The 26630-nt window shown below is 43.6% G+C and overlaps 1 protein-coding gene across 1 annotated transcript in view; it reads right to left on the bottom strand.

Annotated features, from left to right (window-relative positions):
* LOC112218181 (protein phosphatase 1H) overlaps positions 1 to 26630 on the bottom strand; it is a 54706-nt gene that overhangs the window by 11904 nt on the left and 16172 nt on the right. Inside the window, exons 3-8 of the mRNA XM_024378770.2 lie at positions 20143 to 20502; positions 14646 to 14758; positions 14484 to 14568; positions 13871 to 13989; positions 2366 to 2429; positions 271 to 378 (exon numbers count right to left, since the gene is read on the bottom strand). Coding sequence (XP_024234538.1) covers positions 271 to 378; positions 2366 to 2429; positions 13871 to 13989; positions 14484 to 14568; positions 14646 to 14758; positions 20143 to 20502 — 849 coding nt within the window. The remainder of the gene's footprint in view (positions 1 to 270; positions 379 to 2365; positions 2430 to 13870; positions 13990 to 14483; positions 14569 to 14645; positions 14759 to 20142; positions 20503 to 26630) is intronic.

The following is a 26630-nucleotide window of genomic DNA, read 5'->3' as shown; positions in this document are numbered from 1 at the left end:
GATTATGTTTTAGTCAAACTGTTTGGGCTTCTTGTGGTCAATTTGCAGTCTACAATGATTTGTAATTATGTTCCGGCCGCCCGACCAGCTGGCTGAATCTAGTTTATGATCCCTGATATAGAATAGGGTGCCCTTTGGAACACAAACGCAGTTTCCTGTCATTTGTTCATGATGACCTTGGTCAATAAGGTCTGATGCAGTTATGGCACTATTACACTCTCCAGGTTATTGATAGACAGGAAATAGAGAATAAGTAGTACCGTACTCTACCTCTGGGCAGCAGGACAAAAAGGGCTTGATGTAGATGTTGGAGTCATGCACTTTGAGCTCGTGGTCTCCCAGGCCCCTGGTGACCCCGATGGTAGCCAACACACGTGCCTGTGGAGGGATGAGACCATCAAAGAGAGGAACTATAAACATTACCTCCCTCTGACCCTATGATCCTCAATCCCCGACTCTGTTTTGGCAACAAGTATTATTTCAAACCAATGTTTGGGTTAATTTGATCCATTGAAGTCCTTTGATGTGTGTGGACCTCAGTGTCAGAGTCAATTCTACTGGTTTTTCAATTCTGTCTGTCAACTTCACGGGAGAGGGAATTTAAATTCCAACCATGAATTGAAAGAATCCTCTTTGAAAAAAATCTCCCTATTAAATACATGGAATGAATTTCAATTCACTGCTAGAATCGACTGAGTTGAAATTCTATTTACTCTGGCCCAAATGAACACTACTCTCCTCTGTCATTTAGGAAAAAATTTAAACTGGATGGCCTCATGACTTTAATAATGATGACCCCCAATGATATCTCCCTGGAGACTGCTCTATGCTACAAGATACAGGACTACAAATCTTATCTTCATAAACACACACCCTAGAGGTTAGAGAGGCGAGTCAGCAACCGGAAGGTTGCCAGTTCGAATCCCGGGAAGTGAGCTGACGACCAGAGGGTTGCTGGTATCGAATCCTAGATGCCATTGCCTGCTATTGTGCCCTTAGCAAGGTACTTAACCTACCAACAACACCCTGGGCACTCAGACCTCCGCACCTCTCCAAAAAAACTGTATGTGTGTGTTTAGGAGAGGTTGGGTTAAAATTGGAAGTAAAATTACAGTTGGACCTTGGGTGCAATTGACCAATAAAGTCATTTTAATCTTAACACACAAACACCATTTAAAAAAATAAAAGGCAAATAAACACAAGCACCGCTGCATAATCCATGTTGCCACCTCAAATGCAATGGAAGTGATTGTTCATTGTACAATGAAGCAAAGCACAACATCATGACATGTTCCGGTTCTGTGAATCCTTAATGATCTCTCTCCTCTCTACCTAGTCTGAGACACCAACGTTGTCTACAGTCTCCCTCATTTGTACACTGTGTGAAATTCCTTTTGATTCCTACTGTCTGCACATATCGCCTCTGCCTCTGAAAAAGGGCTAGCTGCTTGGGAGCTGGGGAGCAGTGCTAATTGTATAAGGAGCCATGTGAGGAGGAGAGAGAGAGGAAGGAGGGGGCGAGAGAGGAGAGAGGAAAAGGAAAAAGAGAGGAGGGAAGACAGAGGGGGCGAAAGAGTATAAAGGAGGGAGGGGAGAGAGAGGAGAGAGGGGGGCGAGGAGGCAGTCGTACAGTCAGTTGGGCTGAACTGGGATCAGTATGCAGTGCAGATGCCGCAACAAGAGCGAGATGAGAGAGAGAGAGAGAGAGAGAGAGGAGAAAAAGAGGAAGAGTCTAAGGGGTAAAGACAGAGATAAAGCTCTTCGGGCGGAGGAGAAACATCCTGGGATTAATTGTTGAGCGTAGGTACGGCCCGACAGGCTGTGCCGGTCTTTGAAGTGCGGTGGTGTTACTCCAGCACAACCCAATCCTCTCCCCTCCTATCACTCTATATCGCTCTCCCCCTCACTTCAAAGGAAGGACTCAGCTTGGCCGGCACTTGATGTCGTGGGCACAGCCGACTGTGATAGGAGGCTTACTGTGGTGTGGTAACAGACTGCAGTTGGGTGACATCTGCCTGGTCCTCATCTAATGACACAGCCGACTACTGCCTGCATGTCAGATGAGTGGCAGAGGCCCTAATATGCAGGGTAGCATACGCTGATAACCAGACTTTGGCTTTGCATCTCAGGAACCACATTAACGTGACATAGACTAGCAATCGTATTGTGTGTTCAGTGACACTGTTATAAAGATGGTCTGGAATGCCACCACAGTGAGCCTTCCTGCAGACAAAGACTGCTCCTTCCTCCACAGCGTGACAGTGGGCTGACTAATGGTGCCTCAAACAAGGCTGTGGGAGTAGTCCCGTCAACAGGCTGGGTCCAGAGAGGCTGAGTCCGGGGCTAAGGGTGAGAGCAGTCTTACCTTCTTCCCTTCGCCATAGATTAGGGGAAACTTCAGGTCGTCGTCCTCAATGGTTTTATATGCCCTGCACACAAGAGAGGAGAGAAGACTAATGTTTTTTTGGTTTTATGGCAGCCAGGCAGGGAGGCAGGCAGCGGTTCGCATGCAGTGTGCTATGGAGATACACCGCCTCATCGCCTCCCTCAGGGCCTGCAGCCTAGACGAGTGAGGAGACAGAGATAGGAAGAAAGGATCAGAGAGAAAAAAAACACACTCAGACAATGCAGAAAAGGAGCGATGGATAGACTACTTAGCATATTTTTCTAGTTGATCTTGTGAAAATATCCCCTTGTGACAAAATGGTAATTGCCAATGAATGTATGAGGTGTTACCGTTTCAGATTGTTTTGGTGTGTGTGTGTGTGTGTGTATATAGGGAGGGGTGATCTACCACCCTTGTATATTCCCCCATATTCTCATTCTGTGGGAGTCGATGAAGGTGCTACGGAAAGGTCCCAACATTCACATTTCATTTGAATCTGGGTATCTATAGTACATTAAATGTTAAAAAGTCCATACTGTCTCCAATGTACTAGTGAGTCATGAACACGACACTTACTTCATCAATTTTCAATGTAAACCTTCCACCTTTCTTGCTGAGCAGCAGTTATGACCATATCGAAAATAACCACCCGATTGCCACAAATCACACACCGTTATACTGACTAAAATTATTCTGGGTTTCCTACTCTAAATTCACACCTGCGTGTTAATGTGAAAAACACCGGCTTGGTAATGGAAGCAGTCTCTCCATACCTCGTCAGATGCATTTCAGCTGTGCTGGTGTAGAGAGAAGAGGGTTAGACAAGACTGGAATGGTTTTCGGATTACAGGTTCCACTCGGGGAGGGGAGACCATATGTTTACACCCTGGGCCAGCAGGTCTCACACACTCAGCACTTTGTGCAGACTGCAAAGCTAGAGCTGAGGCCAGGTTATCCAATCATCCATTTGGCATTACATGAACTCTGCATGTAAGGCTGTGCACAGAAATGCTGTCATGCGCTTTAGCCCTTTAATCTATGGTCCTTTATGACTCTGCTGAACTAAAACTAGAATAGAGAATAACTATTATAGTATTATAGCATACTGTAGTTCATTTCATTCAACATTTTACCTGAATAAAATACCTAATAATTAAAGAAAAACAGTGTAATTTTGAATTCTGTACAGTTAGCGTGGGAGAAGTGGAAAAAGTATTGTCTATTAATAAAGAGAAACTACATGGTATTGACAATTTAGATGGAAAACTACTGAGGATGGTAGTGGACTATATTGCCACTCCTGTTTGTCATATCTTTAATATGAGCCTCGAGAAAAGTGATTGTCCTCAGACATGGTGGGAAGCTAAAGTTATTCTGTTACCCAAGAAAGGTAAAGTGCTCTTTACTGGTTCTAACAGCCGACCAATCAGTTTGCTGCCAGGTCTTAGCAAACAAAACAAAAAAAATGTTGGGACCAGTTACAATGCTATTTCTCTGTGAACAAATTAAACAACAGACTTTCAGCATGATTATAGAGAAGGGCCCTCGACATGTACTGCACTGACACAAATGACTGATGATTGGCTGAAACAAATTGATAAGAATATTGTGGGAGCTGTATTGTTAGACTTTAGTGCAGCATTTGATGTTATTGACCTTCATCTGTTATTGGTAAAACGTACACTACCGTGCAAAAGTTTGGGGCCACTTAGAAATGTCCTTGTTTTTGAAAGAAAAGCTTTTTTTTTGTCCATTAAAATAACATAAAATTGATCAGAAATACAGTGTAGACATTGTTAATGTTTTAAATGACTATTGTAGCTGGAAATAGATTATTTTTAATGTAATATCTACTCAGATGTACAGAGGCCCATTATCAGTAACCATCACTCCGGTGTTCCAATGGCACGTTGTGTTAGCCTTTTAGAAAGATAAACTTGGATTAGCTAACTGATTAGAAAACCATTTTGCAATTATGTTAACACAGTTGAAAACTGTTGTCCTGATTAAAGAAGCAATAAAACTGTACATCCTTAGACTAGTTGAGTATCTGGAAAATTAGCATTTGTGGGTTAATTTACCAGGCTCAAAATGGCCAGAAACAAAGATATTTCTTCTGAAACTCAGTCTATTCTTGTTCAGAGAAATGAAGGCGTTAGAAATTGCCAAGAAACTGAAGATATCATACAACGCTGTGTACTACTCCCGTCACAGACCAGCGCAAACGGTCTCTAACCAGAATAGAAAGATGAGTGGGAGGCCTTGGGGGTACAACTGAGCAAGAGGACAGGTACATTAGCGTGTCTAGTTTGAGAAACAGACACCTCACAAGTACTCAACTGGCAGCTTCATTAAATAGTACCTGCAAAACAACAGTCTCAACGTCAACAATGAAGAGTTGACTCCGGGATGCTGGCCTTCTAGGCAAAGTTGCAAAGAAAAAGCCATATCTCAGACTGGCCAATAAAATGAAAAGATTAAGATGGGCAAAAGAACAGACACTAGACAGAGGAAGATTGGAAAAAAGTGTTATGGACAGACAAATCTAAGATTGAGGTGTTCGGATCACAAAGAAGAACATTCGTGAGGCGCAGAAAAATGAAAGATGCTGGAGGAATGATTAACGTCATCTGTCAAGCATGGTGGAGGCAATGTGATGGTCTGGGGGTGCTTTGGTGGTGGGAAAGTGGGAGTTTGTACAGGGTAAAAGGGATCTTGAAGAAGGAAGGCTATCACTCCATTTTGCAATGCCATGCCATACCCTGTGGACGGAGCTTAATTGGAGCCAATTTCCTCCTAGAACAGGACAATGACCCAAAGAACAGCTCCCAACTATGCAAGAACTATTTAAGGAAGAAGCAGTCAGCTGGTATTCTGGTCTATAACGGAGTGGCCAGCAGTCACCGGATCTCAACCCTATTGAGCTGTTGTGGGAGCAGCTTGACCGTATGGTACATAAAAAATGCCCATCAAGCCGATCCAACTTGTGGGAGGTGCGTCAGGAAGCATGGGGTGAAATGTCTTCAGATTACCTCAACAAATTGACAACTAAAATGCCAAAGGTCTGCAAGGCTGTAATTGCGGCAAATGGAGTTCTTTGACGAAAGCAAAGTTTGAAGGATACAATTATTATTATTTCAATGAATAAATCATTATTTATAACCTTGTCAACATCTTGACTCTATTTCCTATTCATTTTTTAATTTTTTATGGAAAACAAGGAATTTCTAAGTGACCCCAAACTCTTGAACGGTAGTGTGTGTTAAGGCTTTACATCCTCTCCCAACACCATGAGTTGAGAGCCATCTATCCAAAAGAACAGAGGGTTTTCTTTAATGGAAGCTTCTCTAATGTAAAGTGTACCAATCCTATCTATAGGCTAATCATGCTACCTACCCTAAGGGGCCCCTGTGTTGAGGGTCAGCGTGGAGGATGTGTTGTTGCCTACCCTCACCACCTGGGGGCGTCCCGTCAGGACATCCAGGATCCAGTTGCAGAGGGAGGTGTTCAGTCCCAGGTTCCTTAACTTAGTGATGAGCTTGGAGGACACTATGCTGTAGTTAATGAACAAACATCCTCACATAGGTGTTCGCTTTGTCCAGGTGGGAAAGGGCAGTGTGGAGTGCAATAAACATTGCGTCATCTGCGGATCTGTTGGGGCATGCGAATGCTTATGCGAATTGGAGTGGGTCCGGGATGATGGTGTTGATGTGAGCCATGACCAGCCTTTCAAAGCATCTCATGGCTACAGATGTGAGTGCTACGCAGCGATAGTCATTTAGGTGGTTACCTTGGCGTTCTGTGGCACAGGGACTATGGAGGTCTGCTTGAAACGTTACAGAATGGGGTCAGGGAGAGATTGAAAATGACACCCCGTGAAGTTAGTGTTTAGCGCGAACTCCCCTCATCTCGGAGCTTGGTCTATCTTGGTCTCGCTGGAGATAAAGCATCTGTGACAACGTGACATACACACAATCCTGTTCTAATATCTGCTCCCACTCACACCTCTGGGACCATCAGGAACAACACTTTAGTTGCTGCAAACAGCACCAGACATTCACAGGCTCATTTTCCTGACAAAGACCCAGTTTGGCGTCAAAACGTTGTCTGATTAACCTAGCATATACCAGTGTGTGGATTTATTTTCTGTCTGTCATTGTTAGTTAAAGTAGACAATTTTATTCATAGGATTTTTTACAACCACAACTGTGTGGTGTGTGACTGAGGGAGGGGAGGAAAGGTGGTGGGTGTAGCTGCTTGTCTGTGTGCTCTCTGCTCTGCTGATGAGAGATGGGCAGGAGTGCAGTGATCTAATATCTTATGAGCGGGCAGGAACACACTCAGTGCAGAGGTGTGAGAGAGACATTAGCTCTACGTGCTTAGAATCCTAACCACACACACAATTTCTTACCTGGGCCACGCCAATCGCCGGTTGAAGGTGTTTTTTAGGACGCTAAAGGCGTGTTACGGGTACGGGGGTGGTAAGATAGAAAGGGGTGTTGTCCCTGATACTAGGTGTCTAACAGCTAGATCATCATGGTACTTTTTGGTAGTAAGTGAACAGGCATTTATTACAATAAGTATAATTTAAACTTCTCATTATTGTAAGTGGTGAAATAAGTACAGCTAGTTATAATTCTAATGGCTTAGCACATTAAAAAAAAGACAAATCAGTCTTTACATGGCTAAAAGGGAAGGAATATAATGTATATTGTTGAATAATTACAGATGAAGTTGTATGGAAAAAGGACTGAACACATTAGAACTAGTGGATATATGTATGCTTACAAATCCAGACTTTCCACCAGATGTTGTAACGTTGCTGTGGGGACTTGTTTGTTTCACAAGAGCATTAGTGAGGTCGGCACTGATGTTGGGCGATTAGGCCTGGCTCGCAGTCGGAGTTCCAATTCATCCCAAAGGTGTTTGATGGGGTTGAGGTCAGGGCTCTGTGCCAGCTAAGTTCTTCCACACCGATCTCGACATACCATTTCTGTATGGACCTCGCTTTGTGCTCGGGGGCATTGTCATGCTAAAACAGGAAAGGGCCTTCCCCAAACTGTTTCCACAAAGTTGGAAGCACAGAAATGTCTAGAATGTCATTGCTGTAGCGTTAAGATGTCCCTTCACTGGAACTAAGGGGCCTAGCCCAAACCCAGGCCATTATTCCTCATCCACCAAACTTTACAGTTGGCACTATTGAGGCAGGTAGCGTTCTCCTGGCATCCACCAAACCCAGATTTGTCCGTCGGACTGCTAGATGGTGAAGCGTGATTCATCACTCCAGAGAACGCATTTCCACTGCTCCAGGGTCCAATGACAGCGAGCTTTACACCACTCCAGCCGACACTTGGCATTGCACATGGTGATCTTAGGCTTGTGTGCGGCTGCTCGGCCATGGAATCCCATTTCATTAAGCTCCTGACGAACAATTATTGTGCTGATGTTGCTTCCAGAGGTAGTTTGGAACTCAGTAGTGAGTGTTGCAAACAGGGACAAATTATTTTATGCCCTACAACACTCAGCGGTCCTGTTCTGTGAGTTTGTATGGCTTACCACTTTGCGGCTGAGCAGTTGTTGCTCCTAGACGTTTCCACTTCACAATAACAGCACTTACCATTGACCGTGGCAGCTCTAGCAGGGCAGTAATTTGACAAACCTACTTGTTGGAAAGGTGGCATCCTATGAAGATGCCACGTTGAAAGTCACTGAGCTCTTCAGTAAGGCCATTCTCCTGCCAATGTTTGTCTATGGACATTGCATGGCTATGTGCTCGATTTTATCTCAGCGGGTGTGACCGAATCCACTAATTTGAAGGGGTGTCCAAACTTTTGTATATATAGTTTACATGGAGAAGGCTTTAATCAAGCTAGTTGTCTGGATTACTTTCTTGTATCGTTTGCACTGGCACCGAAAGTAAAACAAATTTTGATAGGGGTCAGAATGCGGTTGGACCATCAAATAATTGGCATCCACATTACTCTTACAGAATTTCCACGTGGGTGCAGATATTGACAACATGTTTCTAACCAAGACAAAGGATTTGATGAGTGACTTTTTCCTATATAACATAGGTAGAGCAGATCCACGTATTGTATGGGACACTTTGAGGTCATGCAATTCAACACTTATCTTTAAAACAAAAACTATTTAGGTCAAAATAGTTACAACTAGCAACAACACATCATCAGTAGGGTAAAACTAACCTGTCTCACGACGGTCTAAACCCAGCTCACGTTCCCTATTAGTGGGTGAACAATCCTATGCTTGGTGAATTCTGCTTCACAATGATAGGAAGAGCCGACATCGAAGGATCAAAAGGCGACATCGCTATGAACGCTTGGCCGCCACAAGCCAGTTATCCCTATAGAAAATAAAGTGAATTGGATGGAAAATTATGAAAAATTTACCAAATTCCTTTTGAATCTTGAACATAGAAATGCTACCAAAAATAGTCATCCATGATTCACCTAATTATGCTCTGAAAGATGAAGCAAAGTACTTTAAGCATTACGTTCCATTTTCAGTCTCCTCTATTTCTACTACTTGAAGGTAACTGTAAGGATTATTTTTCCTAATAATAGTGTAAAATGAACAGTAGTACAGAAAGACTTGTGTGAGGGCCAAATTGCAGAGGAGAAACTTCTTGATGCAATTAAAGCCTTTAGGCCAGGGACAAATCCAGGGATGAATAGCATACCAGTTGAGGTACAGTTGAAGTCGGAAGTTTACATACACTTAGTTTGGAGTCATTAAAACTCGTTTTTCAAGCACTCCACAAATTTGTTTAACAAACTATAGTTTTGGCAAGTCGGTTAGGACATCTACTTTGTGCATGAAACAAGTAATTTTTCTAACAATTTTTTACAGACAGATTATTTTACTTATAATTAATTCACTGTATCACAATTCCAGTGGGTCAGAAGTTTACATACACTAAGTTGACTGTGCCTTTAAACAGCTTGGAAAATTCCAGAAAATGATGTCATGGCTTTAGAAGCTTCTGATAGGCTAATTGACATCATTTTAGTCAGTCAATTGGAGGTGTACCTGTGGATGAATTTCAAGGCCTACCTTCAAACTCAGTGCCTCTTTGCTTGACATCATGGGAAAATCAAAAGAACTCCGCCAAGCTCTCAGAAAACCAATTGTAGACCTCCACAAGTCTAGTTCATCCTTGGGAGCAATTTCCAAATGACTGAAAGTACCATGTTCATCTGACAAACAATAGTACACAAGTCTAAACACCATGGGACCATGCAGCCATCATACCGCTCAGGAAGGAGACGCATTCTGTCTCCTAGAGATTAACGTACTTTGGTGTGAAAAGTGCAAATCAATCCCAGAACAACAACAAAGGACCATGTGAAGATGCTGGAGGAAACAGGTACAAAAGTATCTATATCCACAGTAAAATGAGTACTACAGTGGGGCAAAAAAGTATTTAGTCAGGCAGTGATGTTTTGGGGCTGTTACTGGGCAACACAGACTTTCAGCTCCCTCCAAAGATTTTCTATGGGATTGAGAGCTGGACACTGGCTAGGCCACTCCAGGACCTTGAAATGCTTCTTACGAAGCCACTCCTTCGTTGCCCGGGCGGTGTCAAAATCTCACAATACATGGCCCCATTCATTCTTTCCTTTACACGGATCAGTCGTCCTGGTCCCTTTGCAGAAAAACAGCCCCAAAGCATGATGTTTCCACCCCCATGCTTCACAGTAGGTATGGTGTTCTTTGGATGCAACTCAGCATTCTTTGTCCTCCAAACACGACGAGTTGAGTTTTTACCAAAAAGTTACATTTTGGTTTCATCTGACCATATGACATTCTCCCAATCTTCTTCTAGATCATCCAAATGCTCTCTAGCAAACTTCAGACGGGCCTGGACATGTACTGGCTTAAGCAGGGGGACACGACTGACACTGCAGGATTTGAGTCCCTGGCGGCGTAGTGTGTTACTGATGTTAGGCTTTGTTACTTTGATCCCAGCTCTCTGTAGGTCATTCACTAGGTCCCCCCGTGTGGTTCTGGGATTTTTGCTCACCGTTCTTGTGATCATTTTGACCCCACGGGGTGAGATCTTGCGTGGAGCCCCAGATCGAGGGAGATTATCAGTGGTCTTGTATGTCTTCCATTTCCTAATAATTGCTCCCACAGTTGATTTCTTCAAACCAAGCTGCTTACCTATTGCAGATTCAGTCTTCCCAGCCTGGTGCAGGTCTACAATTTGTTTCTTGTGTCCTTTGACAGCTCTTTGACCTTGGCCATAGTGGAGTTTGGAGTGTGACTGTTTGAGATTGTGGACAGGTGTCTTTTATACTGACAACAAGTTCAAACAGGTGCCATTAATACAGGTAACGAGTGGAGGACAGAGGAGCCTCTTAAAGAAGAAGTTACATGTCTGTGAGAGCCAGAAATATTGCTTGTTTGTAGGTGACCAAATACTAATAATTTTCCACCATAATTTGCAAATAAATTCATTAAAAATCCTACAATGTGATTTTCTGGGAAATAAAAACTCATTTTGTCTGTCATAGTTTAAGTTTACCTATGATGAAAAGTACAGGCCTCATCTTTTTAAGTGGGAGAACTTGCACAATCGGTGGCTGACTAAATACTTTTTCCCCCCACGATATATTGACATAACCTGAAAGGCCACTCAGCAAGGAAGAAGCCACTGCTAAAAAACAGCCATAAAAAAAGCCCGAATATGGTTTGGAACTGCACATGGAGACATACTTTTTGGAGAAATGTCCTCTGGTCTAATGACATCATTATGTTTGGAGGAAAAAGGGGGAGGCTTGCAAGCTGAAGATCACCATCCCAACCGTGACGCACGGGGGTGGCAGCATCATGTTGTGGGGGTGCTTTGCTGCAGGAGGGACTGGTGCACTTCACAAAATAGATGGCATCATGAGGGAGCTAAGTTATGTGGATATATTGAAGCAACATCTCAAGACATCAGTCAGGTAGTTAAAGCTTGGTCGCAAATGGACAATGACCCCAAGCAAAGTTTTTGCAAAATGGCTTAAGGACAACAAAGTCAAGGTTTTGGAGTGGCCATCACAAAGCCCTGACCTCAAACCTATAGAACATTTGTGGGCAGAACTGAAAAAGTGTTTGCGAGCAAGGAGGCCTACAAACCTGACTCAGTTACACCAGCTCTGTCAGGAGGAATGGGCCAAAATTCACCCAACTTATTGTGGGAAGCTTGTGGAAGGCTACCCAAAACATTTGACCCAAGTTAAAAAATGTAAAGGCAATGCTACCAAATACTAATTGAGTGTTCTGAGTGTTCCCACTTCTGACCCACTGGGATGTGATGAAAGAAATGAAATCATTCTCTCTACTATTATTCTGACATTTCACATTCTTAAAATAAAGTGGTGATCCTAACTGACCTAAGACAGGGAATTGTTACTAGGATTAAATGTCAGGGATTGTGAAAAACTGAATTTAAATGTATTTGGCTAAGGTCTATGTAAACTTCAACTGTATGTGCAACATTTTTTTGATCTCCTCAAAGATCTACTATTAACATGTTTTAACCACTCCTATAAAAATGGTCAACTATCACGTACTCAGCAAGAAGAGTCCCCTTACACTTACTTTCAGTGTTGTGATGCAAAAATTGTCAGATATTATGCATCCTAACCAGACAGTTTTATTTTTACATAGAGATAATAAAACAAGTACTTGAAACAATAAAACACCATGAAACCAGGCCTGGTATTCATAGCGGACTTCGAAAAGGATTTTGAAAAAAGACGATTGGAATTTATATAGAAATGCCTGGAATATTTGAATTTTGTAGAATCTCTTATGCAATGGGTTAAAGTTAAGTATAGTAACCCCAGGTGCAAAATAGTCAATGGCTCCTTCTCGGACAGTATTAAACGGCCATTGAAATGTTAGCTATTAAAATCAGATCCAACAATAATATCAAGGGGCTAGAAATTCGGGGCTTAAAAACAAAAGGTATGCTGCCGATTCATGTTCTTTTAAATCCACAATTTGGATCCTTCCACAGTCTCATAGAGGATCTAGATACTTTTTCTAACAGTCAATTAACCCAGCCCAGAATCACTGTTCCCCATTCTCCACCCAGCCCAGCCTCCGTAAAACGCCACCACCGCCTCCACCCAGCCCACGACCCTAAAACGCCACCGCCTCCCATGCTTAACAACCCCCCCCATCTGCACTGTCAATTCACAGCCCAGCTCACTGCCAACTAGGCGTGTGTGTGTGTATATGTGTGTGTGTGAGTGAGTGACAGAGAGAGCTAGAGCAACACAGAGCGAGAGAGAGCGCGACACAGAGCGAGAGAGAGCGCGACACAGAGCGAGAGAGAGCGCGACACAGAGCGAGAGAGAGCGCGACACAGAGCGAGAGAGAGCGCGACACAGAGCGAGAGAGAGCGCGACACAGAGCGAGAGAGAGCGCGACACAGAGAGCGAGAGCGACACAGAGAGCGAGAGCGACACAGAGAGAGAGAGCGACACAGAGAGCAAGAGCGAGCGCGACACAGAGCATGTCGGTTGACGCATGCGACGTGAGCGGTGTGGTTTGCATGTTAACCACTACATACTGTAGTTGTTGTTTGCTTTTCTAAAGTCGATCAAACTTGCCAGCTAATATACTGTAGTTAGAAAAGCTAGCTACTCTAACTTGAAATTACTTCTTGGTAGCAAGTTATGAGGTTGGGAACCTACAGTGTTTCTGGGCTAGCTAAAACCAACACCATGAAAGTGGCTAGTAGTATTACAGGAAAATTCTGAGGGGGCATGTGTCCCTGTGCCCCATATGGGCATGACAGCACACACACACATCTATTTTCCTCTGTACGCTTAGAGGCCAGTTCTGAGAAAGGCCCACTTCACTGTAAAGGAATCTTAAAAATGCATCACAGATATCAGTTCTGTTCCCGAGTTCTGGACTCAGTGAGCAGCACTGCCCTGTCCTACATCGGCACATCTTAACAGCACAGACAGAACCGCATTGAGAAAGAGCCAGCGCTGATAAATCTCCCCTTAATCACCACCACCGTCTCGGTCTGTCCCGCTCTCAAAGACGCATTGATGGGCCCTAGTTCTGTCCAGGGAACACTGATGAGCTGAACTGCCCCAGTCATTCACACAGACGACACCGAATGTCTGAGTCTATCAGAACATGTCCTGTCAATCAGCTGGCACTCAGTACATTGATAAGAATGGGGGGGGTTCAGATAGACAAAATGATTGCGGACAAATGACATTATTTCAATAGCGGAGCGTAGTTGCTCGTGAAATTGCGATAATGTGACATTTCAATGACAAATCATGCAAAGATGCCTAATCTGGATTATCTCATGATTCTGGTAAAATGGTGGGGGTATGATACATTCCTCAATGCAGCACCTGTCTGTAACTTATCACAATGAGAGGAACAAGGCCCACCATTATTTGAGTAGCAGTAATCAAACAGATAAGATGGATGGATACCCACCAGCCAGACATAGTGAAGTCCCTATAGAGCATCCTCTTCCCCACCTCCTTCCTCTGTACTCGTCTGGGGAACTCCAGATGTGTAAACTCTCCCCCTAACAGGTGTGGCTGCATGTAGGCCTTCACATAGAAAGAGGAGAGAGGAGCGTGAAGAGATCGTCTTCCTATCCCCTGGTCACGCCAGTCAATTAAACCAGCCTAGACACCAGGCAAACGAGCTAAGCTTAGTAACTGTCAGTGAGTAACTGAGCAGACCTGGGTTCAAATGCTATTTGAAATCTTAAAAATAGTTCGAGCGTTTTCTCTACTCTGATCAGATAAGTGGGGTTTGTTATTTTTTGTCTATTGGTTCCATTGTGCCAGTCAAGCTCAATCAAGGCCAGCTAAAATATTTGAAATGATCTCAAATACTATTTGAATTCAGGTCTGGGACAGAGAACAGCCCAGGTTCAATGTGATTCAGAGGGTTGTGGTAGAGTTCCTCCTCTTACCAGCAACTGTGGGCGTTATTCCACCAGCAGAAACCAGGTAGGAAAGTCAAGCATAGTGAATGTCTGAACAGGGAGGGGAGGTCATGTATTGCGATACAGTGTCTGTTGAGTTCCTCCTCTTACCAGGAACTGCAAGCGCTGCCTCTCTGACTCGGGTGTGAACTCTGTAGACATGGGGATAACCTCTCCACCTCGGATAATGATTGCTCTGTGCAGGACAAAGCAATCTGTGTTAATTCAAACAGTTTGAGTGTTTACTTCAGTGTGTGCATCTGTGTGTCTCACCTGCTGTCCCCGGCATTTCCAACGTAGAGCTTTCCGAGTAAAAAGAGCGCACACAGAGCAGTACAGCCTCCTGAGACGTTAAACACAGCCTTGTCTCTCTCAATCTGGGCATCCTGAAAGCCAAACACATAAATACACATATACACTGAGAGTATAAAACATTAGGAGCACCTTCCCACTATTGAGTTCCACCCCATTTTTCCCTCAGAACAACCTCAATTTGTTGGGGCAGGGAGGTACAAGGTATCGAAAGCGTTCTACAGGGATGCTGGCCTATGTTGACTCCAATGCTTCCCACAGTTGTGTCAAGTTGGCCGGATGTTCGTTGGTGGGGGACATTTCTTGATGCACACGGATTCACCTGGGCAGTCTATGTCACGGAAAGAGCAGGTGTTCCTAATGGTTTGTACACTCAGTGTACATACACACGTCACAATAACACAACAACACACTCACATAAATACACTTGAAAACATACACTACCAATCATAAAAGGAAACACTTCCACCCCCCACTACAATAAAGCACATAAAGACCTGCTATGGATTCAAATCCTTTCCACAGTAACATATTGGACATAACATGAGCAGAATACATCACGGAGAGATTTTAAAAAACTATGGAAACCTAAAGTCGAGGTGAAGTCTGAGGGAGTAATCGTTATTACCCGGCTTAATTAGGGCGATTATTTTAGCACTAATTAAACCAAGGGAATTATTTTAAAAATCCATGATATTAATTAGATGAATAATTAATCTGTTACTGAATTCATCAAAAAGCTAGTTGAACCAACCAAGCTATGGTTCTCTACCTATATATTATGGATGCTCACTAGTTCACCCTTTGTTATCTAAAACTATCGTAAAAGTGTCGTGGAAGAGTTCAATTGGTTTGAAGTGCAAACCAGAGTAAGTAGCCTTGTCACAGCAAGAAAGGCTCCGGCTCGGTGGGCCCAATCTCATATTTCTGTAGCGTGAAGCAGCTTGATGTACAAGTACACCCCCTGGGCAGGACACTCGTCTATCAGGGTCAATAATCCTACTCTGAAACGTTGGCTGTATAAATACAGACCGAGACAAGGAGGTGATGAGTAAAAATGTTTTGTAGTAATGAATGTGTATCTTGGGTTATAGCAATGTCATGAGTCTTTAGCACAATATTAAGAGTGACAAAATAATGTCCGCTAATTTACCCTGTCCCTAGCTTGTAGTCCCCTGTGGAAAACACACTCACGCTAGTGCGCTCTTCTGCTGGCTATCAACTATCTGATGAAGCACACTGTGTGTGTTTCTGTGGAACAAGGCCCTAGTGACACCCCAGCACCCTCCACCCCGGCCCCACCACTGCTGTCACCTTGGAGGAGAAACACATTGCTCAGAAATGTGTGTGTGTTAGGGAGGGGGAACTTAGTGAACAAAATGTGTCCTTCACCGAGGGTAAGTTATGACTCTGTAGCAGTGCATACCTACGTATCCTGCTATCAAACGCCTGTGGCTGCCGGGAGGAAAGGCTTCAATAATGAAAATTTAAAATGTCTGCATAAACAACTAGCTACACCCCCCCCCCCCAAAAAAAAACATTTTTTAACACCCTTGCCCGATCTTGCACTAACACTTGCACTTGTCTCACTAGCGCCGATTTAATGGAGGACATTTTTTTGTTGTTTACTATGACTGGGATATATGTAGTTGTCTCACCTAGCCACCCTAAGACGAATGAACTATGATGCAATGTAATCAAAGTTCATGTGTCACGTGCACAGGATACAGGGTGTAAATGATACAGTGAAACGCTTTCCGCAAGTTCTCTTGTAGGTCAATAGGTCAATGCAAGACAACAGTCAGGACTATGGTTTGCATCCTAATGCAGGTTCATTGGACTGCAGCTTTAGTAGGGTCTATACACAGTACATGTCTTTACAGGGCGGGAGACTATGCCCCCCAAAAAAATTGGATTTCCCCCAGTTATTTATGTCCTTCTCAATGTAAACAGTGTCGTCATCGTGAGCCATGTTTCCTTTTCATGTTTACACATCTCCGTGTTTATTAGGCTCTGGCAGCCTCCTCCAGAAACGGCCCGTGGACGTGATTCATGTCAACCTGAGAACTAGAAACCAGAGCCAGTGGTTGGTGGTTATCCCAGATAAGAGAGGGGTAAAACTAGTCTGAATTATGCACCTCCATCAACCAAATCAGTGACAGATTTTTGCTTGAGAATGAGGTTCATTAAAAATAAGAAGCAAGATTAACGAAGAGATGGGGAGCAATGCTCCAGACGAGAGCCATATGGGATGAGGAACAACAACAAAAAGATGGGAGAGAAGGGATACGGATTGCCTTGTGCCTGTGAAAAAAGAGTGAAGAGTGAGAGAGAGGCAGAGAATAGCTTTATCACGCTATGAAATCAAGTATAGGAATGAGCTGAATATATTGTGGAATATCATGAAGGTTTTTGACTCTATAACAGACTGCTGTTAGATCAAAAGGCAAGCATTTGCATGATATACACTCAACTGCATCGACACGTCAGTGAACTGCTTTTTGATGAAATTGTGCATTTATATATAGACGTTTAATCTTAAATCCTTGTACGTCACACATTCATTACAAAACAATCGTTAAGCATCGACACAAATGTGCACAGGTGCATGGGAAATGGTGCATTATTACAGTTGATAGTTTGGGTTGACAGTGATACTAGACTTGGAAAATTACACTCACTCAATGGATGGCCGCACACTGCCATCTAGTGGTGATGAGGAAAACAACAGCTTCTGCTGCAGTACTCAGGTTTGTCTGAAGTTATGCGAGTTATTGTAAGGAGTTGTGTGAAACAAATGAGACCAGAATGCGGTTGGCACTCTAAGTGATCAACATTTCAGACTTGGATTGTATCAGTGAACTAGACACCAGGTGGTGAACTCTCTTAGCTCTGAAGAGAGGAAACACAACAGCAGAATTTAGCGAGTGCCAAAATTTGTCTTGAAGCCAAAGCCAGAATCCTCAAGAACAAGATGAACAACGAGGCTAATAACCAATGACCTTTCTGACTCCTCATTGGCCAAAAGCCTGTCAAGACCACACTATTTTGATTGGCTGTGTGTCCGACCACTGGGCCGCTCAGTGAGCTAAGTCGAAGTCCACACATCCTCTTACAGCACCACAACCAGATGGTGAGCAGCACTGAAACCTTTTTGGCCTGCGGGTTAGAAGGGGGAAAAGTCCACAAATTGTGGTGCTGTGGACTGACTGGCACCGTATGCTGCTGATTTGAGGAACAGTCACAGATAATGGATTAGAGAGACTGGGGGGGGGGGCAACATGCCGAAGCTAAACGCAGCGTTATCACTGGCAGACAGCTGTTAGACGCCACTCAACTCTCAGTGCCAAAGAGCTGCTGAGGAAAGCAGACACAGCTAAAGATCGAGTTCATTCAAATCAAACCTGGAGCTATGACACATTAATCAATTTCAGACATACAGTTGAAGTCGGACGCTTACATACACCTTAGCCAAATACATTTAAACTCAGTTTTTCACAATTCCTTACATTTAATCCTTGTAAAAAAAAATCCCTGTCTTATGTCAGTAAGGATCACCACTTTATTTTAAGAATGTGATATGTCAGAATAATAGTAGAGAGAATGATTTATACACTCAATTGCCTCTAAATTGTTTAACTTGGGTCAAACGTTTCGGGTAGCCTTCCACAATCTTCCCACAATAAGTTGGGTGAATTTTGGCCCATTCCTCCTGACAGAGCTGGTGTAACTGAGTCAGGTTTGCAGGCCTCCTTGCTTGCACACGTATTATCAGTTCTGGCCATGCATTTTCTATAGGATTGAGGTCAGGGCTTTGTGATGGTCACTGCAATACCTTGACTGTCCTTATGCCATTTTGCCACAACTGTAGAAGTATGCTTGGGGTCATTGTCCATTGGGAAGACCCATTTGCAACCAAGCGTCAACTTCCTGACTGATGTTTTGAGATGTTGTTTCAATTATATCCACAATTTTCCTCCCTCATGATGCCATCTATTTTGTGAAGTACACCAGTCCCTCCTGCAGCAATGCACCCCCACAACATGATGCTGCCACCCCCATGCTTCACGGTTGGGGTGGTGTTCTTCAGCTTGCAAGCCTCCCCCTTTTTCCTCCAAACATAACAATGGTCATTATGGTCAAACAGTTACATTTTTGTTTCATCAGACCAGAGGACATTTCTCCAAAAAGTACGATCTTTGTCCCCATGTGCAGTTGCAAACCGTAGTCTGGCTTTTTTATGGCCGTTTTGGAGTAGTGGCTTCTTCCTTGCTGAGCGGCCTTTCAGGTTATGTCGATATAGGACTTGTTTTACTGTGGATATAGATAGTTTTGTACCCGTTTCCTCCAGCATCTTCACAAGGTCCTTTGCTGTTGTTCCGGGATTGATTCGCAATTTTCGCACCAAAGTATGTTCATCTCTAGGAGACAGAATGCGTCTCCTTCCTGAGCAGTATGACGGCTGCGTGGTCCCATGGTGTTTAGACTTGTGTACTATTGTTTGTACAGATGAACGTGGTACCTTCAGGCGTTTGGAAATTGCTCCCAATGATGAACCAGACTTGTGGAGGTCTACCATTTTTTTCTGAGGTCTTGGCTGATTTCTTTTGATTTTCCCATGATGTCAAGCAAAGAGGCACTGAGTTTGAAGGTAGGCCTTGAAATACACCCACAGGTACACTGCCAATTGACTCAAATGATGTCAATTAGCATATCAGAAGCTTCTAAAGCCATGATATCATTTTCTGGAATTTTCCAAGCTGTTTAAATGCACAGTCAACTTAGTGTATGTAAACTTCTGACCCACTGGAATTGTGATACAGTGAATTATAAGTGAAATAATCTGTCGGTAAACAATTGTTGGAAAAATGACTTGTCATTAGATATCCTAACAGAGTTGCCAAAACTATAGTTTGTTAACAAGAAATGTGTGTAGTGGTTGAAAAACGAGTTATAATGACTCCAACTTAAGTGTATGTAAACTTCCGACTTCAACTGTACAGGCAGAGTATGTACAACAACCGTACAGTTATCCTTAGAAATAAAAAAGAAAACCTCATTTAGACAATGCTTGATCTCATTATGCCAACTGCATATCTTCAGAAAAAAAAACTGTAATTGCCAAGATGCCGCTGATCAATGCATATCGGCTAAGCAGATAATGAAAGGGAATGAGGGGAGCGCTGCAATGTCTCTTACAATGAATGTGCAGTAATTAAATTGATGCTGCAGTGTCCCTTATACACTGTAAATAATGCAGGATGGTTAGTATGTTCTTTCAGACCAGGGCTGAATTCACCAGGGCACAACATAGTGGAACGTTCAGATAGAAATAGATCATGTACAACAGACATGCCTGTCTCAGATATAGAACAGGGAATCACATCAACTCTATTCATGACATTTCTATCTGCAACAATCCACAATGTTAACCTACTGAACATGGCAATGAACTCACCATCTCTTTGAACGCATTCTCTATGGCTCCCATCACCAGGCTCTCATGATGGACCTTCTTCTCTGTGAAGAACCTGGTGGGAGGGGGGTGACTGGGGGAGCCGGGTGCCCCTGCGGCCCCCCGCAGTGAGGCGGTCCTGGTGATGCCCCTGTGGGTGGTGGGAGTGAGGTTGTGGTTGTTGGGCTCTTCCCCGTGGATGATGGGGACCAGCTGGGCAGGGTTCCTCAGGACATCCAGGACCTCTCGGAGGTGTTCTATGATGTGGTGCTGGAGCAGCTTAGACGCCACCACCGCCGCCCCTGAGCCCGCATGGCCGTCAAACAGCCCCCAGTAGTGGAAGGTCAGTCCGGGCACTGCATCCTGGAAACACAAACGCACACATTTTGTAATGTCAAAAGATGGCACACACAGGAGAAAAAGTAGAACATAAAAATGTTAATTTGGCTAATTGTGTTATCATTTACAATGTTTATATATATATATATATATATATCAGCAAAAAAAGAAACATCCCTTTTTCAAGATCCTGTCTTTCATAGGAAATTCGTAAAAATCCAAATAGCTTCACAGATCTTCATTGTAAAGGGTTTAAACACTGTTTCCCATGCTTGTTCAATGAACCATAAACAATTAATGAACATGCACATATGGAACGGTCGTTAAGACGCTAATAGCTTACAGACGGTAGGCAATTAAGGTCACAGTTATGAACACTTAGGACACTAAAGAGGCCTTTCTACTGACTCCGAAAAACACCAAAAGAAAGATGCCCAGGGTCCCTGCTCAACTGCGTGAATGTGCCTTAGGCATGCTGCAAGGAGGCATGAGGACTGCAGATGTGGCCAGGGCAATACATTGCAATGTCCGTACTGTGAGATGCCTAAGACAGAGCTACAGGGAGACAGGACGGACAGCTGATCGTCCTCGCAGTGGCAGACCACGTGTAACAACACCTTCACAGGATCGGTACAGGATCGGAAAATCCCACTTGCGGGACAGGTACAGGATGGCAACAACAACAACTGCCCGAGATACACTAGGAACGCACAATCCCTTCGTCAGTGCTCAGACTGTCCGCAATAGGCTGACAGAGGCTGGACTGAGGGCTTGTAGGCCTGTTGTAAGGAAATAGTGCCCCCACAGGCACACCTCCAATTGACTCACATGATATCAATTAGCCCATCAGAAGCTTCTAAAGCCATGACATCATTTTCTGGAATTGTCCAAGCTGTTTAAAGGCACAGTCAACTTAGTGTATGTAAACTTCTGACCCACTGGAATTGTGATACAGTGAATTCTATATGAAATAATCTGTCTGTAAACAATTGTTGGAAAAATTACTTGTGTCATGCACAAAGTAGATGTCCTAACCAACTTGCCAAAGACATTTGTGGCGTGGTTGAAAAAAACAAGTTTTAATTAACTCCAACCTAAGTGTATGTAAACTTCCAACTTCAACTGTGTATATATATCTGATCCAACCATAAATTCATACATTATGCCTCTGACCTGAGAGGATGGAAGTTCCATATGTAGCTAGATGTAGTAGGCGAATGTTAAGTAGCTGGCTAATCCTTGCCCATAAAAGGAAGTTAGGCTAGGGAGCAAGCATTTTAACCAGGTAGCATAGGACAACAGAAACTAAAAGCGTGTACTGTATGACAGAGTCATAGACCATTTCAGCAACATGAAAGCGAAGATGGCGTTGGCGTTTCTCTACAAGTTTTTTGTTCTACTTACGAGCACACACACAATATAGTTTACGTTGATTGGAATAAATCGTTTTTGGGATCATTTAGTTGTCACTATTAGACTAAGCAAACGTGATTTGATCATGTTGAAGTTGAAATGATACTGGAACAGTGGAGGCAGCTCCTGTTTTCTTTGCCACTTGTGGTAACTCTCCGGTGTTCTAAGTCAATGGTTGTTTAGTTATCCAAAAATGTCGGAAACATTAACTTCATTGACCATGCTGTACGTCATGTAACTGTTTATTACATGCACAATATGTTTTGTCAACTCCACCGGACAGATGTTTCTCTCCACTTTAGTGATGAAACAAAGCTGTGGTTGAATTTATTTTACCACCGTATCTTGCAATTGTCTCAGCCTTAGGTTTATATATCACGGTGGAAAGGCATATGACCTAACGGGGTATAGAGCAAACAACGCCCCGGCTTGGCTTCCCCAGTGATTGAACCCACACACCGCTACTGATGGTCAAGTGTGTTAACACTGGGCTAGAATAACAGTCTACCCTGTGTTTTAATGCTGGCCTAGAATAACAGGTCTACCCTGTGTGTTAATGCTGGGCTAGAATAACAGTCTACCCTGTGTTTTAATGCTGGGCTAGAATAACAGGTCTACCCTGTGTATTAATGCTGGGCTAGAATAACAGGTCTACCCTGTGTGTTAATGCTGGGCTAGAATAACAGTCTACCCTGTGTGTTAATGCTGGGCTGGAAGCGATCTCAAAACTGGATACACCACACCCTGCAGCTCTCTTCAGAACCAGGGTTAGTGAACCCTGCTGTACATGGAAGACAGAGGACAGCAGCCTCAGCCTTGTTTACCAGGCTGGGTAAGAGACTATGGGCTCTATTTTAACAAACCTAACAAAACTGTCAATCTAAGTACTGGCGGTAGTGCTATACAGTGCCTTCGAAAAGTCCCCTTCACTTTTTCCACTTTACAGCCTACTTCTAAAATGTTTAAAAAAAGATATATATATATTCCTCAATCTACACATCCATAATGACAACGTGAAAACAGGACTTCAGAAATTTTAGCAAATGTATTAAATTTTTTTTACTGAACTATCTTATTTCCATCCTGTAAGTATCCAGACCCTTTGCTATGAGACCTGAAATTGAGCTCAGGTGCATCCTGTTTCCACACAATCTTTTGGAGAGATTGGAAACCCAAATTGGTCTACACAGACAAGTTCTGGCCTGGTTTAGATCTGTCGGAAAGATATCAGTTTGTTTCTGAATGGTTTGTCCTCTGACAAATCAACTGTAAATTTCGGTGTTCCTCAAGGTTCCGGTTTAGGACCACTATTGTTTTCACTATATATCTTACCTCTTGGGGATGTCAATCGAAAACATAATATTAACTTTCACTGCTAATGCGGATGACACACAGCTGTACATTTCAATGAAACATGGTGAAGCCCCAAAATTGCCCTCGCTAGAAGCATGTGTTTCAGACCTAAGGAAGTGGATGGCTGCAAACTTTCTACTTTAAAACTCGGACAAAACAGAGATGCTTGTTCTAGGTCCCAAGAAACAAAGAGATCTTCTGTTGAATCGGACAATTAATCTTAATGGTTGTACAGTCGTCTCAAATAAAACTGAAGGACCTCGGCGTTTCTCTGGACCCTGATCTCTCTTTTGAAGAACATATCAAGACTGTTTCAAGGACAGCTTTTTTCCCATCTACGTAACATTGCAAAAACCAGAAACTTTCTGTCCAAAAATGATGCAGAAAAATTAATCCATGCTTTTGTCACTTCTAGGTTAGACTACTGCAATGCTCTACTTTCCGGCTACCCGGATAAAGCACTAAATAAACTTCAGTTAGTGCTAAATACGGCTGCTAGAATCCTGACTAGAACCAAAACATTTGATCATATTACTCCAGTGCTAGCCTCCATACACTGGCTTCCTGTCAAGGCAAGGGCTGATTTCAAGGTTCTACTGCTAACCTACAAAGCATTACATGGGATTGATCCTACCTATCTCTCTGATTTGGTCCTGCCGTACATACCTACACGTACGCTACGGTCACAAGACGCAGGCCTCCCTAGAATTTCTAAGCAAACAGCTGGAGGCAGGGCTTTCTCCTACAGAGCTCCATTTTCATGGAATGGTCTGCCTACCCATGTGAGAGACACAAACTCGGTCTCAACCTTTAAGTCTTTACTGAAAACTCATCTCTTCAGTGGGTCATATGATTGAGTGTAGTCTGGCCCAGGAGTGTGAAGGTGAACGGAAAGGCTCTGGAGCAACGAACCGCACTTGCTGTCTCTGCCTGGCCAGTTCCCCTCTTTCCACTGGGATTCTCTGCCTCTAACCCTATTACAGGGGCTGAGTCACTGGCTTACTAGGGCTCTTTCATACCGTCCCTAGGAGGGGTGAGTCACTTGAGTGGGTTGAGTCACTGATGTGATCTTCCTGTCTGGGTTGGCGCCCCCCCTTGGGTTGTGCCGTGGCAGAGATCTTTGTGGGCTATACTCAGCCTTGTCTCAGGATGGTAAGTTGGTGGTTGAAGATATCCCTCAAGTGGTGTGGGGGCTGTGCTTTGGCAAAGTGGGTGGGGTTATATCCTTCCTGTTTGGCCCTGTCCGGGGGTGTCCTCAGATGGGGCCACAGTGTCTCCTGACCCCTCCTGTCTCAGCCTCCAGTATTTATGCTGCAGTAGTTTGTGTCGGGAGCTAGGGTCAGTTTGTTATATCTGGAGTACTTCTCCTGTCCTATCCAGTGTCCTGTGTGAATTTAAGTATGCTCTCTCTAATTCTCTCTTTCTTTCTCTCGGAGGACCTGGGCCCTAGGACCATGCCTCAGGACTACCTGACATGAGGACTCCTTGCCGTCCCCAATCCACGTGGCCGAGCTGCTGCTCCAGTTAACTGTTCTGCGTGTGATTATTATTATTTGACCATGCTGGTCATTTATGAACATTTGAACATCTTGGCCATGTTCTGTTATAATCTCCACCCGGCACAGCCAGAAGAGGACTGGCCACCCCACATAGCCTGGTTCCTCTCTAGGTTTCTTCCTAGGTTTTGGCCATTCTAGGGAGTTTTTCCTAGCCACCGTGCTTCTACACCTGCATTGCTTGCTGTTTGGGGTTTTAGGCTGGGTTTCTGTACAGCACTTTGAGATATCAGCTGATGTACGAAGGGCTATATAAATACATTTGATTTGATTTTGATTTGATTTCCATTGATCATCCTTGAGATGTTTCTACAAGTTGATTAGAGTCCATCTGTGGTACATTCAATTGATTAGACATGATTTGTAAAGGCACACACCTGTGCATATAAAAAGGTCCCACAGTTGACAGTACATGTCAGAGTAAAACCCAAGCCATTAGCTTGAAGAAATTGTTCATAGAGCTCTGAGACAGGATTGTGTCGAGGAACAGCCCGCTTGGAATTTGTCAAATGGCACCTAAAGACATAAGAAACAAGATGCTCTTGTCTGATGAAACCAAGATTGAACTCTTTGGCCTGAATGCCAAGCATCACATCTGGAGGAAACTTGGCACCATTCCTATGGTGAAGCATGGTATTGGCAGAATCATGCCGTGGGGATGTTTTTCAGCGGCAGGGACTGGAAGAATGTCACGATCGAGGAAAAGATGAACGGAGCAAAGTACAGAGAGATCCTTGATGAAAACCTGCTCCAGAGCACCCAGGATCTCAGACTGGGGCAAAGGTTCACCTTCCAACAGGACAACAACCCTAACGGCACGACAAAACCTATTCCCCCCTCAGGAGACTGCAAAGATTTGGCATGGGTCCTCAGATCCTCAAAAGGTTCTACAGCTGCACCATCAAGAGCATCCTGACGAGTTGCATCACTGCCTGGTATGGTAACTGCCCGGCCTCCGACCGCAAGGCACTACAGAGGGTAGTGCGAAATCTGAATGTCCTCGAGTAGCCCAGCCAGAGCCAGGACTTGATCAAACATCTCTGAAGAGACCTGAAAATAGCTGTGCAGCAACGCTCCCCACTCAACCTGACAGAGCTTGAGAGGAGCTGCAGAGAAGAATAGGAGAAACTCCCCAAATAGAAGCTTGTAGCGTCATACCCAAGAAGACTCAAGGCTGCAATTGCTGCCAAAGGTGCTTCTACAAAGTACTGAGTAAAGGGTCTGAATACTCATGTAAAATGTTGTTTCAGTTGTCTTTTTTATATATATATATATATATATATATGCAAACATTTCTAAAAACCTGTTTTTGCTTTGTCATTTTCATCTAACCTGACCTATGCCCATATTCCTCACTCCTCCCCAACTCACTGCTGTCATGTTGACTTGTACCAGACTGTCTCTTCTCCTCCCATGGGATACCTGATGTCTGACAATAACATATATTTGTAGAATGTAAACATCATGCAATCCCCTCTCTCCTTCGGTGACATGAATAAAGGATATTTCATATTTTCAACAAACTCCAATTCCCATGTTAGTCCGTTATAGTTCATTAAAACAGCTTACAGAAACAAAATAACATTTAGTCAAATCTTTGCTAAATATGTTAACTTGAACCTGTTTGCAGCCCACGTTGTAAGTAATGCATGGCTTCAGTGTGGAAATATATACATAGCATTCACAATGATATAGGGGCAAGGCCTACCGTAAATTGCATTATGGCTGAGCACGGACATGCCAAACGTTGGTCAATAAACCAGATTAAATTCACACCCCCCAAAAAAAGAGCGAAAAATTCAAATCAAATTCTAAACAAAACAGCTTGCG

Source organism: Oncorhynchus tshawytscha, linkage group LG19 (assembly GCF_018296145.1).
Source record: "Oncorhynchus tshawytscha isolate Ot180627B linkage group LG19, Otsh_v2.0, whole genome shotgun sequence".
Taxonomy (NCBI): Eukaryota; Metazoa; Chordata; class Actinopteri; order Salmoniformes; family Salmonidae; genus Oncorhynchus; species Oncorhynchus tshawytscha.
The sequence above is the reverse complement of the archived record's forward strand: the minus strand, read 5'-3'. Positions and strand labels throughout refer to the sequence as shown.